The sequence below is a fragment of the Penicillium riverlandense genome, assembly GCF_028828495.1.
Source record: "Penicillium riverlandense strain IBT 135883 chromosome Unknown utg000007l_segment0_segment0, whole genome shotgun sequence".
NCBI classification, from domain to species: Eukaryota; Fungi; Ascomycota; class Eurotiomycetes; order Eurotiales; family Aspergillaceae; genus Penicillium; species Penicillium riverlandense.
This window is the reverse complement of record NW_026643198.1, coordinates 116,571-133,273: the sequence shown is the minus strand read 5'-3', so window position 1 is coordinate 133,273 and position 16,703 is coordinate 116,571. Positions and strand designations below refer to the sequence as shown.

At 51.8% G+C, this 16,703-nt stretch overlaps 4 protein-coding genes across 4 annotated transcripts; 1 reads left to right on the top strand and 3 right to left on the bottom strand.

Annotated features, from left to right (window-relative positions):
* Positions 1-2,904: 2,904 nt before the first annotated feature.
* Positions 2,905-3,849, bottom strand: N7474_007612 (uncharacterized protein; the record flags this gene model as incomplete). Its single annotated transcript, XM_057199022.1, has 1 exon — positions 2,905-3,849. One exon carries the CDS (start codon positions 3,847-3,849, stop codon positions 2,905-2,907), a length of 945 nt encoding a protein of 314 aa, XP_057049723.1.
* A 1,346-nt stretch (positions 3,850-5,195) lies between these two features.
* Positions 5,196-8,373, bottom strand: N7474_007611 (uncharacterized protein; the record flags this gene model as incomplete). The annotated part of the gene is made up of 14 exons (XM_057199021.1): positions 5,196-5,688; positions 5,835-5,869; positions 5,921-5,996; positions 6,274-6,290; positions 6,390-6,404; positions 6,472-6,632; positions 6,704-6,752; positions 6,809-6,829; positions 6,888-6,930; positions 6,996-7,083; positions 7,151-7,431; positions 7,489-8,040; positions 8,092-8,229; positions 8,288-8,373. 14 exons carry the CDS (start codon positions 8,371-8,373, stop codon positions 5,196-5,198), a joined length of 2,055 nt encoding a protein of 684 aa, XP_057049722.1.
* A 534-nt stretch (positions 8,374-8,907) lies between these two features.
* N7474_007610 (ubiquitin-binding serine/threonine protein kinase VPS15) lies at positions 8,908-13,857 on the top strand (the record flags this gene model as incomplete). Its single annotated transcript, XM_057199020.1, has 3 exons — positions 8,908-9,121; positions 9,180-9,300; positions 9,354-13,857. 3 exons carry the CDS (start codon positions 8,908-8,910, stop codon positions 13,855-13,857), a joined length of 4,839 nt encoding a protein of 1,612 aa, XP_057049721.1.
* Positions 13,858-14,756: 899 nt separating this feature from the next.
* On the bottom strand, positions 14,757-16,393 carry N7474_007609 (Zn(II)2Cys6 transcription factor; the record flags this gene model as incomplete). Its single annotated transcript, XM_057199019.1, has 4 exons — positions 14,757-15,560; positions 15,754-16,071; positions 16,103-16,285; positions 16,334-16,393. 4 exons carry the CDS (start codon positions 16,391-16,393, stop codon positions 14,757-14,759), a joined length of 1,365 nt encoding a protein of 454 aa, XP_057049720.1.
* Between the last annotated feature and the right edge of the window lie 310 nt (positions 16,394-16,703).

Below are 16,703 nucleotides of genomic sequence, written 5' to 3'. Positions count from 1 at the left end.
GAAGTTAGATATCTCTTCGTTCAATATTATCAACTTCCGAATGAAGGCCATCAAATGAAGTGTCCAAAATCCGAAGATGTTCAGGTACACGTATCTAAATCCATGGCTCGTTCACCTAGCCTTCAACTATCCTTTCTGTCAATAAACAACTGAGTATACCTTGGATATATATCAAATCCTGTGCAGATAAACTAGAATTGACTAAAAACGGCATAATTATTGTTCAAAAAAGCCATTGGCGTGTCGAATCTTAGAATGTGGACATCCCGGCAACATTAGGTAGCGTCGCAGTATCCTCGATATGTCGTGTGTATATCGGGCCAAGTGCGTCAATATAAGCTAACGTGGCAGCCACAGTTCCTAAAACCAACATTTTAAAATTCCTTGATTCGCGTGGTTCCAGATCCTGGCCCTGGCGAGAACGTGCTTGCTGATCTGATCATCTCCCCTGTCGCACCAGTTCTTAGCTCGTTGTGGATCCGCCCCAGGTTGTAGCGCCGATGGAGTTCAAGATCCCTCGTGGAGCCAGGAAGGCCTACCCGATTTCAAGCGCCCAGGTTCCAGGGGCGAAATGGCAGTATCCCTGTCAAAAACGTGCGGAATGGGACTTTGGCTACGCTAAAAGTCCAGTAATAAGCGAGCTCCCAATCCGATTGGACCCCCTATTTATTATTTTGTTACGGAGTATGCGACGCCAGTAATTGGTAGCCTCTTTCCAGATTTGGCAGAAATCACGAGCAGTTAATTAGTGTATTTTGCTCATCTGTGGCTAGGAAACCCTCGGAAATGAGACAAAGGAACAGGGCATGGATCTGGACAGGGATGTCGGATTTTATGCTTCTTCGCCATCAATAAGCCGAAACCTCCTCGGGCCAGATTAGCTGGTAAAAAGCTTTCAGTTAAAGGGTGATTGATTTCATACCTCTCATGGCAGGCATTCCTGCGATAGGCATGGCTCTTTCAAGTTGACACGCACCACACTTTCATCCGTCGATACCCAGAGCACAGTCCAGGTCAACCGCCGCCGCCGAAAATCCGCAAAATCGCTATCACAGTACGACGCAGGAAGAGTCTCCTGATCATGCAGCTGCCTGTGCGTGGCGTATATGCTGAGCTATGTATGGGGGATCATCGCCGATCATAGGCGAGCAGGCGAGGCCTTTCGCAAAGGGGGAATTTATTGACGGTACTAACTTCAACCACGCACACCCTAGCGGCCTATGGCAGCCATCGGCCGTTCCTGTCCCACTTTTCAGAACTGGTCTTCCTTCAGGGGGTGGTCGGAGGATAGGAAGATCCGCGCACACCCGACGGCTTTTTTCGGCCCCTGCGAGCAAGAAAACACCCCTGTAAGAGGTGACCGGGGTTTAGTAGATACGGAAAACGGCCACGGACCCAGTCAAGCTAGGCGATCAACGGGGCGAACAGACGCGGTGTCCGGTGTGCGGCTGCTTCGAAGTCTAAGGGTGCGACGACTCTCATTCGAGGGCCGATCTCCACTTGCCCAGTTAGCATCCCTCACAGGAGGTTCGGTCAAAGGTTGCGAGAAATCATGGTGCAGGGTGGTGAAGCCACGAGTGCAGATCCCACGGCTCATTAAGCGAGGAAATGAGACACGGTAGGTAGTCCGTGCCTCACTCAAGGTTGAGCCTCTTAATCCTGTCATCCTCCTTGGGGCCATGCTTATAATGGGGCGATTTGAACGAGGCCGTTGATCTCAGCACCAAGCATAAATTCGTAGGTGAGCCGCTTGCTTCGGAGTACCCCTTCCAAGGCCGTGGAGATGTCCTTTTCCATTTGCCATGGCTAATAGTCAATCTCGATTGTGGCTCGACTTGCTTAGCGTGTGATTCGGCTTTGTGGGTGGAGCGCGGCAAGAGTCTCGATCTCCCAGGTCGTGCGGGCCAAAGGCAAGGGGCGTCGGAAAGTTTGATGATTCGTGCGAAAGCGAACAGGGCATAAATGCCACCAACGCAATGCTGTAATTCCCCCACCCTCCCAACAAAAAAGAAAAAAAAGCCGCTGAGATGCATGATGGCATTTTTGATGACTCGCCGAAAAGAACCAAAACTATGTGTGCACACTATGGCACCCTGGCAACAAATAAATGCCAATGCCAATTCATGCCGGGGTGCTTGCAGGATCAACATATCGATAGCCGACGCGGCCCATTTTACCGCGCGCCAGATTGAGGAAACTGCAATGATATCACACACTTGAGAGGCCGAGGTTGTAGGAACGCGTTCGAATATCAATGTTACATCCAATAAATCTGACATATGAAGCCACCGGCATATTCCAACTCCAATGCATCTCAAGGGAAACAAAAGCCGCTCAACGCCTAGATCGAATGGGACCCCAATGCCATGCTAATCTAATGCACTCAAAATCACAAAAAAGCGCAAAATATGTGTGAAACCAACAGTAAGGAAAATAACCGGAAAAACCACCCAATGCTTCTGTCCAACAAATCCACATGTAGAGAAACATGCAAGGTCGGAAATGGGTTCCCGGTTGCAGGTGATGGAAAGCGCTATCGTGACCGACGTGGAAGCTGCGCATCTAGTTTTGCCGGAAAGCCCCTTCTTCGCGTTTAGTTGGATGAGTGTTGGCTCTTGGACGAGCGATCCTGTAGCTCCCAAATGGGCTGCAAAGAACTCGGGATGTGTTGAATGGTCTCAACCTGCCTTAAAAGGTACCGCTGGCAGTACTGGGACCCTCGCAATCTGTTGCAATGTGTCTGTGAATAGAAGTGTCAAAGCGTGTACGGCCAGTAAAGCAGGGATTATCATACCTGGCTAAAGTATCCGAACGGCTATAACGCTTACCGCATATTTCACAAGGAAATCTTTTGATGCCCTTATGAATCTTCGGCTTCAATTAGCGCCTGTCCATGGCGGGGTCTCAGACTTCACTCACGCTATCCGCATGCCTTCTGAGGTCTGTGCCTCTGCGGAATGATCTGCCACATGTATCGCATGTATACATTTTCTTGAACTCAGGATCGTGCTTCTTCTGATGTTCCCGGCAGTTAGATTTCCTGGTGAACTTGGCACCGCAGATGGGACACTTGAGCCCTATGTCAACCTCAGAGGGTTTATCAGCGGGTGATGAGACCCGACTCCTCCGGCTGGAGTTTGAGGGACTTGAGGCACCATTGTCTGCTGCTGGGCCTTGTGGCTGGGTAACCATTTGTCTCGAATCAGTCTCCTCCCCAAGTATTGTAGGGGAGAAGGAGGAATTTGCGGCTGACGACATTGATGCGGAGGGAGGGACGAGCCTATCGGTGAACACATTTCGACACCAGTGACTCTTCGCTTCCTCGTCTGCAGCAACAACCTCATTGGGCGTCGTGGTTCGGGAGCATGGTATCGTTGTTGCCCAGAGGCCAGAAGGCTGGTTCGAGAATAGTTCCTGGTTGGAGGGCAGTTCCAGGGCGGAGTTGTAACTGGGGGATGCACTCAGCGTCTGCGCACTGTAAAGGCTAATGGGGGAATCAGAAGTGGTTGCGCAGCTATTGTAGACTTCACGAAACTGATCGTTTGAGAGACCCCCGATGTTCAAGGGAAAGTCGTAGTAGATTGTGCCACTGGGGACCAGTTGGTTGTGTAAAGGCGGCGCCATCGAGTAGTGTCCTGATGAAGCGCAAGCCCTCGAGTGGTTGAACGGTGTGTCCATCCCGCGTGTAGAAATGCCTAAGCCAACCCCCTGCGTAAGGCTTTCCCTTTGGGATAGTGTTGTAGAAACAGGCGAAGAGTACGGTGGCGTCATCTCGATGGACCGAGTGCCTTCGGGCAATGGAGGTCCTCGAGAGGAGGATTGTTGGAATGAGCCTCGAGTCCGACCCATATTGCAATGTCAACAACCACAGCGTAGCAACAAAAAAAAGATGATAAAAAGTATCCAACAGACCCAGTGGGACTAGGTAGCTTAAAGAGTGAACAAGCGAGGTAACGACAGTATGAAGTATATATAACAAAAGGAGTCAACAGCCGCGCTGTTGGTGAATGATGGCGGCGCACATGGGCAGTGGCTGAGGAGAGGATAGACTGTAAATGGGGCATGGATTCATTGGTGCAGAATGCTTCTTGCATCGACACCGGCTCGATGTGAAGAGTCGACAGCTAAACGCCTTGATAGCCAAGGCAGACTCGACAGAACGAAGTCTGAGAATGCGGTGGAAAGGGAAAAAAAACAGGGTGGGGGGCTCAACGGCCGGGAGTAACCCGGACCAGATCGAGAACAGCCCTAGTCTGCAAGTCTGCACTCAAGCACCAGAAATTTAGCGCCGAAGAAGGGCAATTGACATAACACAGAAAGGAGACAGGGGGGCCACGAGAATGACCGGGGGTTGAAGAGGCGCTGCACATGGACTCACAATGGCGGCGGCTGCTAGGTTCATGGCACTAGAAATGGCCATCCCTCCCTCTAATCACCGCTAGGCTAGTGCGCCCGGGAGCGATGTGTCCCATGCATGCAACGTAGCCACACAGAGGCATGAAAAACGCCCGATGACCTGCTGGTTGGCTTGATTTGCGCAGATAGCTATCGGTCACTGGTCAGTCATCCTAGCCGCAGCAGCAGCCCCTAGGGGAGAAAGAAGGAAGGAGGAGGGGGAGGAGATGGGTCTCTGTCGCCTGCCCTATAGAGCCTGAAGAGCGTGAGGACGTAGCGGACGATCATCATAGTACCCCCGAACAGGCAGGAACCGTGACCCTAGCGCTATGCGGGCCACGGAAGGATCAAGTGTGTTCGGCTTCATGTACACCATACGGAGTAGTCTCCGCACGGACTCCACACGCCAGTGCCTCTATCATGCATTGCTGACCTGACGTGAATCTATTTTACTCCAAGGCAGGGTGTTGAGGTGGGAGATCAAGACCTATCGTGAACGTAGCCAGAATGAGGCAGTGTATGTAAAAAAAGGGGCCCCCATAACAATGCACCCCTGGTCCATTACGCTATCCATGATATGGTTGTTGACGAGGAGCATCTCAAACGATACTCAAGGTGTCAAGGCCGGTGGCGCCGCTAATCCCCACCGATGGGGCGCTAGGGCACGCCCGGCTTCCAGGGGGGTGCGTGCCCCTAGGCGCGACCGCAGTGGCCCCTCTGCCGCGTCTCGACTCCAGATCTTCACCTGTTCGCCCCCATATGCCGTGCGGAGTTCAGAACGGACCATAGCATCAAACTATTCACCGGCGGCGCTGCACTCCAACTGTCGCTACTACGCGCTCCACTTGAGCACGCAGCCGTTCCACCTCGTCGATCATGTCGTCAACTTGATCAGCCCGTTCGGCTCGCCCTGGTTCGTTCGCTCCCGCGTGCTGATCCAGGCTCGTTTTGGCCTTACCAAGGCCTAGACGATGTGTATCCGCTACGGAAGGATGTAGTGGGTCCTGGCACCAAGAGGGGCTAGGTTCGATGACAGAAGTACGACGACCGAGATCTCGTGCGGCAAGCAACGGGGGCAATTGATTAGTCCGCCGCCGATGCGCATGACGTCGGGTCTTCTCATAGATCCAGATCAATGTGACAAATGGTAGATGGGTTGCACGGAGCAAGACGATGCGTACGCGGCGAACGGACCCCGCAGACAGGAAGAGCCGCATGGGACGGATACACAGGAGAGGGATCAGATTCTGGAACAGGGGTAAGCATAGAGTTCCAGAAGTGAGTGGAGTAGTTCTATGCAAGAACTGGGCGCGAACGGACCAGCGGTGGCATGAAATAGGTTAGCCGTCGAGAATTGCTGCTTTCTAGAACATAGATTGACAACCTGGATTACGGCATGTCAGCTGGAGAATTCTTCACTCGTAATTTCTACTACTGACTGGAAACGATATTCTTCGCGGGCATGAAGCAACACCTAAAACAGCGTCAACGCGACGAACGCCATGGTCGGCACAGCAAAACCTACTCCTTCCAGGCTCAGGCTCATCAAACTGATCAGCGATGAAATCAACAGAAGATTTGTCATTGACACAAAAACCAGCCTGCAATTTTTTAGGTTTCTTATTAGCCTCTCGAATCGTCAAGCGCCCGCGGAATGCTCATAGCCTTCGGGCGGTGCCGCGTCTGCGTGGAAGTTTGGCCGGAAATGCCATATGCCCACGCCCACCCAAGTGACGAAAACCACATCATCGCTGCGGCCGAGCGTCACTGGGTAATAAAACGTGATCACAAGCATCTGCGGGCTTGGCATTTGCTTCGCCATCTCGTGGCGCAAGGGAAAAAGGTATCGAAAAAGGGAACACCCACATTAACCCGTACCCGAAGATCGGGGAGATCTAAATCACTAGCGCGTCAGTCAACTAAACGCGATAGCCAACCCTTTTGCCAATCCTCGGGCTGGTTTCATTTTGGGCTGCAGCATAGCCGCTACTCACATCATGCGCGATGTCCTGTCATCCAATCATTTCAGCCACCGTCAGTGCAGAACAAAGAGTGCTGGAAGGTGCAACCACCCACAAAACCGAGAACGTTCGATCTGGATCGCATGGTCAGCCAGCATAGCGGACGAGTAAGGGAATTTACACCGCCATACCCAAAGAACACCTTCACCAAGATCCAGGACATCTGCCTGAGCGACAAGCGGTCACGGGCGAGCATGGTAAACGTGGTCAAGAACCCTGCAGGAATCCCCAGCCGGTCAGACATGCAAAACACGTTTCACTCTACAGCGTGGCTAAGTCACTCCTACCGATATACAACACCACCACCACAGGTAGAAACCTGAAAAAGGCTTTCGTCTGAGATACGCGATCAAGTCAGCCTTGGGCTGCCGCGGAGCGATGAGCCATATTACCATTTCTTTCAACACAGGGATCTATACACAGCCCCGGTCAGCAGAGAGGATTGTGGTCCCGCACAAGAGTTTCACATACTAGGCTGCCGAAGTAAGAGTTCAAGCTCACGAGAGAGCAGATCCTGTTGGTTCCTTGCGTCAGACTCGATGGCAGATCGACCTCCAACAAGGATTGAGGGAGCCCTACCTGGGAACAAGAAACAACGCTTCCAACGAAAGAATGTCAAATGACAGATCAGTGATGGAGTTGTCCTGTCTGCCTAGTCCGATGACCCCTGCGACGTGCATTCCGGTTAGCGAAGCTGAGGAAACCAGGCAGCAGAGGTTGGAGTTTTGACTCACGGGCAATGACAAAGGCGCTACCAACACCGATGATGCCCAAGTTCCAGAGGCTCCAAAAGTCCATCTGGTAAAAGAGTACTCCGGCATCTACAATACCGCTCAATTCGTCGTAGGCGAAGGCAACAATCCAAATATACATCAAAGTCTCAAAAATGCCAATTCCCGTTTGTTTCCTCTCTACTAGAACCGCATAGTAGAGGAAGAGAAAGGTGATGAAGAATGCAGCTTCAAACAATTTGCGGTAAACAGGCACTCTCAAGCGGGAGTAGGGATCGGCCGTTCTACGTAATGGAGGTGAGTCTGTTAGCATTAACCTTATAGATTGTGTTCCAACTCACCGCTCGTTGAATAGTTGTGGTTTCTTCCGGGAATGAACTGTCAGGGAGTCCCAGAAGACGATCTCCCCTCGCCAGATATCATCCACCACTCGCTGAACAACTCTTTGGCTAAGAAAGCTCTTGGCATGGGCGATTGTTGCGATCTCCAGTGCATTCAACCCGAAAAATCGAGAATATTTCTGAGCGAGGCAGACCTCTTGATAGGTCTGTGTTCCCTGGTGGCTTTGGGTAGATTGACTTTCTGGGCCGACTTTTCCAGACAATAGTCGATAAAGAGAAGACGATGAGTTCAACAGGAGAGGGGTCGTCTCATCCTCCGTCTGTTGCGTCTCTGCTCGATGGGAGGCAAAGTCAGAAGCTCCCCTCTCGGCCTCGACGAGGTTTGTCGAATTCCGTCGTGGGATCGGAAGTTCCTCGAGCAAAAACTCGATGGTTTCACGCTGGTTTAGATGGCACAAGAATTGCCAGGCAACGAACTCGCAGGCATGTCCTCGGCTTTCGTTCAGCCCCCAGTCATCATCAGTGCAACTCGTGAATTCCCACTTCAAGATCCTGCATTAATCATGTAAATGCAGTTGCGTTCAATTTTGGTGCCGGACTTACATCAAAGCGACAATTATCAAGGGATTATGACTGTCCTCAGCCAATGCATGGACCAGCTGTCTCAGACGATGGCCGTGGGACCCATGCCTCATCTGCTCGAAAGAGTATGCCGTATCGCTGACCGCCATGGTTATGAAGCTACCATTTGCTTCCAGATTAGAATCTTCTTAGTGAGGGCGAAAGATGGATGAATTACTGGGACAGTTTCTGGAGCACATCAAAAAGCGGCTCATCTGTGTCGATGATGGGAATCTCGATCTGGTCCATCGTGTCCGAATCCATGGTGAAAAAAGCAGGGTGTGTTCAACTGCTACCCCGCCAAGGAATGTTGGCTCAGAAATGCTCACTGAACGACAGCAAAAAAGGGAAGAAATAGTGCAATCATGTATTTCAAGGGTTGCACCGATAGACCGTGGTGGGTGTCGTGATTGGAAGTCCTGACCCTTGCTGCACTGTCAACACTATAGAGCCCAGCCGGGTACTTGTTACGTCATGGGATGGGTTAAAGAAACCTAGATCAGACAGTGTGTGTATTGATGTATGAAATAAAAGCCTCCACTGATCGATCTTCCGATCCGACCGTGAGTGTCCAAGTGCAAGATCTCATGTTGATGGTCAACTCGTCTGGGGCTGACCGCCTTCCCATCACGTGGGGTCGGTTCACCACGCGTCAAGTGACTTAGTGCTTCACTTCCATCTCTGGTTTCATCTGGTTCATCGTCTGCAATCGCAGCTCCCTTGATCTCCTCCAAGGACGGTTGGACTGGACGACCGCGGCTTTTCCAACGCCCCAGGAGATGCTGTTCCTCTATCACCATGGGACAAGGCTACTCCCTCACAACCCTCTCCGCAGGGTCCGCGGGGATCGACGTCCCTGAGCTGTCAGATCTGGTATATGAAAAGTCGATGGGTGGTGGTCGTTTCATGAAAAGCATTCGTGCGAGGCAGCAAAATGGCATGGTCTTCGTCAAGGTGATCATGAAGCCGTACCCGACCATGAAATTGGAGCCATATGTGAAGGCGATCATCCGTGCGTTATTGTTCTGCTCAGTCGGGTAAATCGCCGACTAATCTTTTTCATCATGTAGGGGAACGCAAGCTTCTGGCGGATGTGCCAAATGCGCTGAGCTACCATCGGGTTCTGGAAACCAGCACGAGCGGGTATCTCGTTCGCCAGTACATCTATAGCTCGCTCTATGATCGAATGAGGTATGTATTACTCCGTCTGTGCTTGTAATAACAACATCTGACCGGCACACTAGCATTCGGCCATTTCTGGAAGACATTGAAAAGAAATGGATTGCATTCCAACTGCTGTGTGCCTTGCGGGACTCCCATTCCCTAGATGTCTTCCATGGTGACATCAAGACAGAAAACGTTTTGGTCACTTCGTGGAACTGGCTGTATCTCTCGGACTTTTCCTCGTCGTTCAAGCCAACGTTCCTGCCGGAAGATAACCCTGCAGATTTTTCCTTTTATTTCGATATCTCTGGGAGACGCACTTGCTATCTGGCTCCCGAGCGCTTCCTTGTCGCTGGGGAGGAACCGGGGAGCCGACATGTCAACTGGGCAATGGACATTTTCAGCGCAGGATGTGTCATTGCCGAGCTCTTTTTGGAGTCGCCTATCTTCACCCTGAGCCAAATCTACAAGTATCGAAAGGGCGAGTACAGTCCGGAGCACAGCCAGCTGGCCAAGATCGAGGACCCGGAAATCAGAGAACTGATTCTTCATATGATTCAACTGGAACCCGAATCACGGTACTCTGCAGAAGAGTATCTGAATTTCTGGAAGGATAAAGCGTTTCCGGAATATTTCTACAGCTTTCTCCATCAATACATGTCGCTCATGACCGATCCATCCTCGGGCAGAACGAACGTGGACGCGGAATCAGCCAACCGAGGAGAATCCGATGATCGGATAGAGCGGGTCTACCTGGATTTTGACAAGATATCCTACTTTCTTGGTCCTACCTCTCGGAATGCATCTGATAAAATCGTTCGGCCTACATCCAGTTTAGCAGGCCATGCTCTTCCCGTGAAGCTTGACCTTCCGAGCGGTGGGAACCCGACCTCGGGATCCCCACCGCAATCGGATGAAGGCGTTCTGATCTTTCTGGCCCTTGTGGTTTCCAACCTACGGAATACCGCCAAGGCTTCGGCCCGCATCAAAGCTTGTGATATTCTCCTGGCCTTTGCCGAGAGGCTCTCAGATGAAGCCAAGCTGGACCGCGTTCTCCCCTACATCATGCTCCTTTTAACCGATCACACAGACTCTGTCAAAGTTGCCGCCATTCGCACGTTGACTCAATTGCTGGAGATGGTGCACGTAGTATCCCCGGTGAATGCCTACTTATTCTCTGAGTACATCTTCCCGAGGCTCCAGCCATTTGTTGCCTCTGCCAACAGCAATCCAAGTACCATGGTCCGTGCTGCATATGCCTCATGCATTGCATCTTTAGCACAATCCTCATTGAGATTTTTGGATATGATTCAGGCGCTGCGTTCTGATACTCGCCTGGCGTCGTTAATACCCGTCGGTTTTCAGCCTCGCTGGACCGAGGATGCCACATATCATAATCTGTACGATGTGGCAAGGATAGACCTTTTGGATTACTTTGAGCTTCACACAAAAGCGCTGTTGACGGACTCGGATGCATCGGTCCGCCGGGCCTTCCTGGGTTCGGTATCCAGCCTCTGCGTGTTTTTCGGTAATCCGAGAGCGAACGATGTCATTCTCAGCCACTTGAACACATATCTCAATGACCGGGACTGGATTTTGAAATGTGCCTTCTTTGAAGCCGTCGTTGGAGTTGCAGCCTATGTGGGAAGCACCAGTTTGGAGCAGTACATCCTACCGTTGATGGTTCAATCCATGACGGAGCCCGAAGAATTTGTCGTGGAAAGAGTGATTCGCTCTCTGGCGGCCATGGCGGACTTGGGCCTGTTTCAGCGGCAAACGACATGGGATCTGCTTTACATCACCACTGGATTCCTTGTTCATCCGAACATTTGGATCCGCGAAGCAACTGTGAACTTCGTGGTCAGCTCGACCAAGTTTTTGTCGGTGGCTGACATTTACTCGATCTTGACGCCGCTAGTTCGGCCTTTCCTCAGAATTAGGATCATGGAATTTACGGAGTCCGAAATCCTCGATGCACTCAAGCCACCGATGGCGAGAAATATCTATGACATGGCCCTTGTCTGGGCGTCCAAAGCCGATAGAGGTGTGTTCTGGAAATCGACCAGCCGTGAAGGCACTTTCACTCTCTCCGAGCCCGGGTCGTATAACTCCCGCGCCGGGCAACGAAGCTCTTCATTTAAATTGAGTTCGCAAGCGAGGAACGATGAAGACGAACAATGGCTGTCGCGACTACGAAATCTGGGGATGGGCCCCGATGACGAGTACAAGCTGCTCGCTCTGAAAGACTATCTTTGGAGAGTCTCTATGCGACAATCCAGAGATGTTGACAACGGATCGATCTCACTACTGAACAACATAATCAAATTGACACAATATGGTGTCACCCCTCAGACGGTCTTCTTTGACAAGAATCAAAACATGAAGCCGCGGAGGGCTTCTGTGGGCAGGGTTGAAAGTCCTACCGTCGATGAACAAAGGCCCAAAACCATTGCAGACGCGCTCCTTGATGCCTCTACAACGATTGAGAGAACACCGAGTGCTCATCGTAAGCATTTGCGATCAAAGAGCCACCGCCACAAAGAAGCAGGGTCCGTCCCTCGACCAAATGCTCTAGAAAATCTCACCACCGACTCCTCCCCCTCATCTTCCCCAACAGCATCGTCTCCCGCTGCAGGACCAGGGTCCCGTCCCTTGTCTCCCCCAGGCTCGGATATCGATCGGAAACTTTCTAGTCGCCAGCCGAGCTTCGAACGAGAAGGCTCAACAACACCAACCGAAGCAGAGAATCCTGCGCTCAGAATCCTGTCTGGGCAGGTCCAGCGAAAACCCAGCGCGATCAGTCTGCTGAACCGCAAGGAAACAGCCAAAGCATACGCGGAAACAAGCACCAGCTCGGCAAATGCATTCGGAAAAGTGGATGCTCCGCTTCAAAGAGGAGGAACTCCCCAGCCATCGGCCCTCGCACTTGCATACGACCGCAATCCCCTCGAATCAGCGGCCCGGGAATACCGTGCCAATCACTCCTACGGAGGCGATGATCCAGTCGTCCTACGACTGCTGGACAACGTGTTTGCAGAGAGTTACCCTACGGACTTCTTTGACTTGGGTCCATATGTCAAGGAGGTGGATTCTCGAAGGCCAATTCGCAAAGTTAACGCGCAAGATTCCAGCAAGGTTTGGAAACCCGAAGGGAATCTGGTAGCCATTTTTGGCGAGCACAGTGGCCCCGTGAACCGCGTCGCTGTCGCACCAGACCATTCTTTCTTTGTCACTGCTTCAGATGACAGTTCGGTCAAGATCTGGGACACGACCCGCCTCGAACGCAACTTGACTCCTAGGTCCCGCCAAACCCACCGGCATGGGCCAGGTGCGCGCGTAAAAGCGTTGACCTTTGTTGAAAACACGCACACTTTCATTAGCGGCGCCACTGACGGCAGCATTCACGCTGTCAGAGTCGACTATCACAATGTCAATGACACCGTTCGGTACGGTAAGCTTCAGCTTGTTCGGGAATACCAACTACCCACTGCGGATGACGGGACTGTCGAGTATCCGATTTGGCTGGAACATTTCCGCTCCGACTCTCAATCCACCCTGCTGATCGCGACCAATACCTGCCGTATCCTTGCGTTGGATATGAAGACCATGCTACCAATTTATTCACTGGAGAACCCCGTCCATCACGGAACCCCCACCACCTTCTGCTGCGACCGTAAGCACAACTGGCTGCTGGTGGGCACTACTCACGGGATTCTCGACCTGTGGGATCTCCGCTTCCGCGTGCGGTTGAAGGCATGGGGTCTCCCTGGTTGGGGCGCCATTCATCGACTGCAAGTCCATCCCACCAAGGGTCGAGGCCGTTGGGTTTGCGTATCCGGGAGCGGCATTCATGGAAATGAGATTACCGTGTGGGACATTGAAAAGGTCCGCTGTCGCGAGGTCTACCAGGCGACCCCTCTAGGTCCCAGTAATGGCACCACTAACGGCGGGCATCAACCCGCGCGAGCCACCGCTCCAAGCCTCCGGGACTACGAGGCCTGGCGAGTCGACGGGGACCGGCCAGAAGGGATGCTCAGTCGCTTTGCCACCACCAGTCCCGTAGGCATGGATGCCGGAGGACCTGCATCTGGCGGCAGCGGGGCTCCATCGTCGCCCACGAGCTTGGCGGGTGATCGACTCGGGATCTGGTCCTTTGCTGTCGGGTTTGACTCCCTAGATGACGGGAAGGACAACAGCACGAGATGCGGGTTCATGGTGTCGGCTGGTTGCGACCGCAAGATACGGTTTTGGGACCTCGCTCGACCCGAGCTGTCTTCTCTTGTCAGCGGTCTTGACGTGGTGTTGGACGGCGGCGCGACCGGGAAACCGCGCTACGATCTCTCTCAGCCCAATCCTAATCTCCTAGTGACCACCGAGCACCTTCCCAGTGCGTCGGGCAGCGCAGCTTCTGGCTCGCGGAAGGGAGCCAGTGGCCGGCCTCCTCGTAGCACGGTGATTAGTCTTCAGCAGCAGATGCTGCTCAAGAGCCATTTGGATATCATTCAGGACGTCGCGGTATTGCGGGTGCCGTACGGCATGATTGTGAGCGTGGACCGAGCAGGGATGGTCTATGTGTTTCAGTGAAAGACTAGTCTGTTGATAATTGACCTATTCTTCCACCACCGCTTTGGAACCCCCTGCGGCACTTGCGAGTATTTGAAAGCCGAGGAAACCAGCATAATCACGGATAACCTTCGCCTGTCTTTGTTCAGCCGCAGTAGTCCATAATACTTTTTAGAAGTACGGAGCTTTTGATCCTTTCCAGCGCATCATACTGATACGAAGTGGGTCCGCGGTAGAGTTTCGAGTTGGTTACCCGATCAAATTAGTAAGATTATTGTAGAGATCTTTCCGCTAGCCCCATAATTAGCCCGGGCGTCATTTCGATAGACAAGGCGTGAAGGGGGCGCCTTGAAGATCCGAGACGCGCTACGACCTGATTTCCGAGTTTGTCAATGTGTGCACGTTGGGCTGAATATCTCACAAGTCCAAATATATAAAACGGCCCTGCTCCGCAGATAGAAATAATTTTTCCCTCAACACGCAACTCACAAGAGCCATTAAACTGCTCAACTCTCCAATCCTAACAACAATATCACACCAAAGAGACAGCACAATGTGCCTTTTCCTTCCTTTCATCTTGAGAAAGCACAACAAGTCAAAGCGTGAGCAAGCAAGTGCCGAATATGAGCGCGCACCACACCCAGTTGGGGCTGGAACACCGATCCAGACATCGATGCCATACGATCATGATGTTGGCAAAGTTAACACGGTCACGAAGCCCTCCTAATAAATAAAAGGAACAAAGAAGCCGATGTGAGTACTAGTCTCTGTGCTTTGTGTGAAAATAGAACTCATGCGTTCCTGGTAAGGCGGGATATAGGACGTGAAGATGGATGATGGAGGTCTTTTTGGTTGAAATTTGCGCATATCGATGATTATATTATTGGAATTTCTGTCCTGTAATAGCATTTATAAATTATTCATGGTTCGGATTGATTTGTCTTTCTTGACGGCTCCCCCGGAATTAAATCCAAGGCATGCCCTTCTTTCACAAACAGAGACATCATGAGCGCCTGCTGGATGCCCATGGTGTTTCCAATTGTACGAAGTGTTTGGAAGACCCAATGTTTCATTCTAGGTGTCGACCCAGCATAGTCCGCCGCGATGAATAATGGCCAAAGCAGCCGGAACACACCCCCGAATCCCACCTCACCCGAAGTAAAATGGTATGGCACACTAGCGCAAATGTCTTCCGCCATAAGATTGTTGATTACGATGGACTGTAGCATCGTCTGTTGGCTCTCGGGCGAATTACCCAGTTCCAGTTTGCGCATACACATCGATCTGATGATCTCATGGAGGATAATGCGTGTTTGGCGGTAGTTGTTCCACATGGAGGCGACGCCAACTGTGGGGTATACATGATATTTGTCACTGTAAGTGGAATGATATGTGTGCTCTGGTGCCTCGATAATCTCATAGCGCCAAGTAGGGTCGGTAGAAAGGGCCCAAGAGATAAGATCAGTGTCTAAATGGAGCGCCTTCCGGATGAAGACTGCCGGATCACCGATAGAGTGTCTCTTGGTGTAAGTGTCGTCGATCTCAACGGAGAGGTCGCCCACCCGCACCAAGATGTCAAGAAAATTTTCAATCGCTCGAGATTTGCTATCGCGGTAGGCCATCGCCGCTTTCGACAATTTGGCTATCTCTGGTGAGCTTTTGCTTTTATAGAATATGTTGCTGATGGCCTGGAAGAAGTCAGAAGCAGAACAGTCAAAGAGAATCTGCAAGATGCGTTATGTACGGTCTGCATGCGTATCAATGTAAATAACTCCAGCCCGGCTGAGGTTTCCAATTGTTTCACCCCCGTAGCTCAAGGAGCCTCATTGCCCCTTTGACATGGTTCAACCAGCGACCCATCATATTTGAGCTATGGCATGTTATAATCTATTTTATTCGTTAGAGCAGGCCAATCACTGGTCGAGGAATGTCCCTCACCTCATACGTGCTAAGCAATACCACGGCCGCCAGGGTGGAGTCTGACTTGGCTTGGGTTGGGTCTTGCAGTGCGCTGTTAGTGGCGAGCAAGGCTGCACTATATTCCTGACGGGCTGAGCAGATCAAATCCTGCGACATGCGGACCCTGGACATGCTTGCCAGCCCTACAGCCTTAATCGAGGCTTGGAGGGCTGGAGATGGGTCTTTTCGCAGCACCCCCGGGTAAAAACGGAAGTAGACCCTGGCTTCGGCCGGTGCCAACGTAATATGTGAAGATATACGACGTCGCCCGTTCGTCTATTGAAGCCGGCATAGGTACTAAGCTCACTGGTATTGCCTGGTCTGCGGAAGACAGCTTTGAGGGCCTCGAGGCGACAGAATGCCGGGGTCGGGCCTTCACAACGACTTCCTCGCTCTGGTCATAAATTCGCAGGGCCCTGAGGTCTCGGTAACCGGAGCATTCGCGTTTGATTCGAAGGCATTGCGAGCACGATGGCTGACGCCGATCGCACTGTTTAGGTTAGCGGTTTAAATCAAGTGGAATCGACCATCCACATACCTTTAGACGCCGAACCCGACATGAGACACACCCTGCACTGGGTTTTCCTCTGTATACCATGGGCCCAGAGTGTACAACGTGGATTCCAAAAGCGGTTATCAGTTCGGTCAGGCCTGATGAGTCTAAGACGCCAAGTGGTGGGGGTGGCCGAGTTTTTAAACCAACAAAGGGGCGCGCAGTTTGATCGTCCGGCACAGCCTCTCAGTTAGAGAAGGAAAGCAACATTTAATTGGTTCAACTTTGCTCTATGCAGTGGAAAATGCCGAGCCCTAGTTTCACGCTTGGCTATCTTTGGCTTATATTGAGTTCAGCCCCCATCCCAGCTGAATTCCGCCTTGCACTCTATGGCTCGAGGCGCTCGAAAATGGTA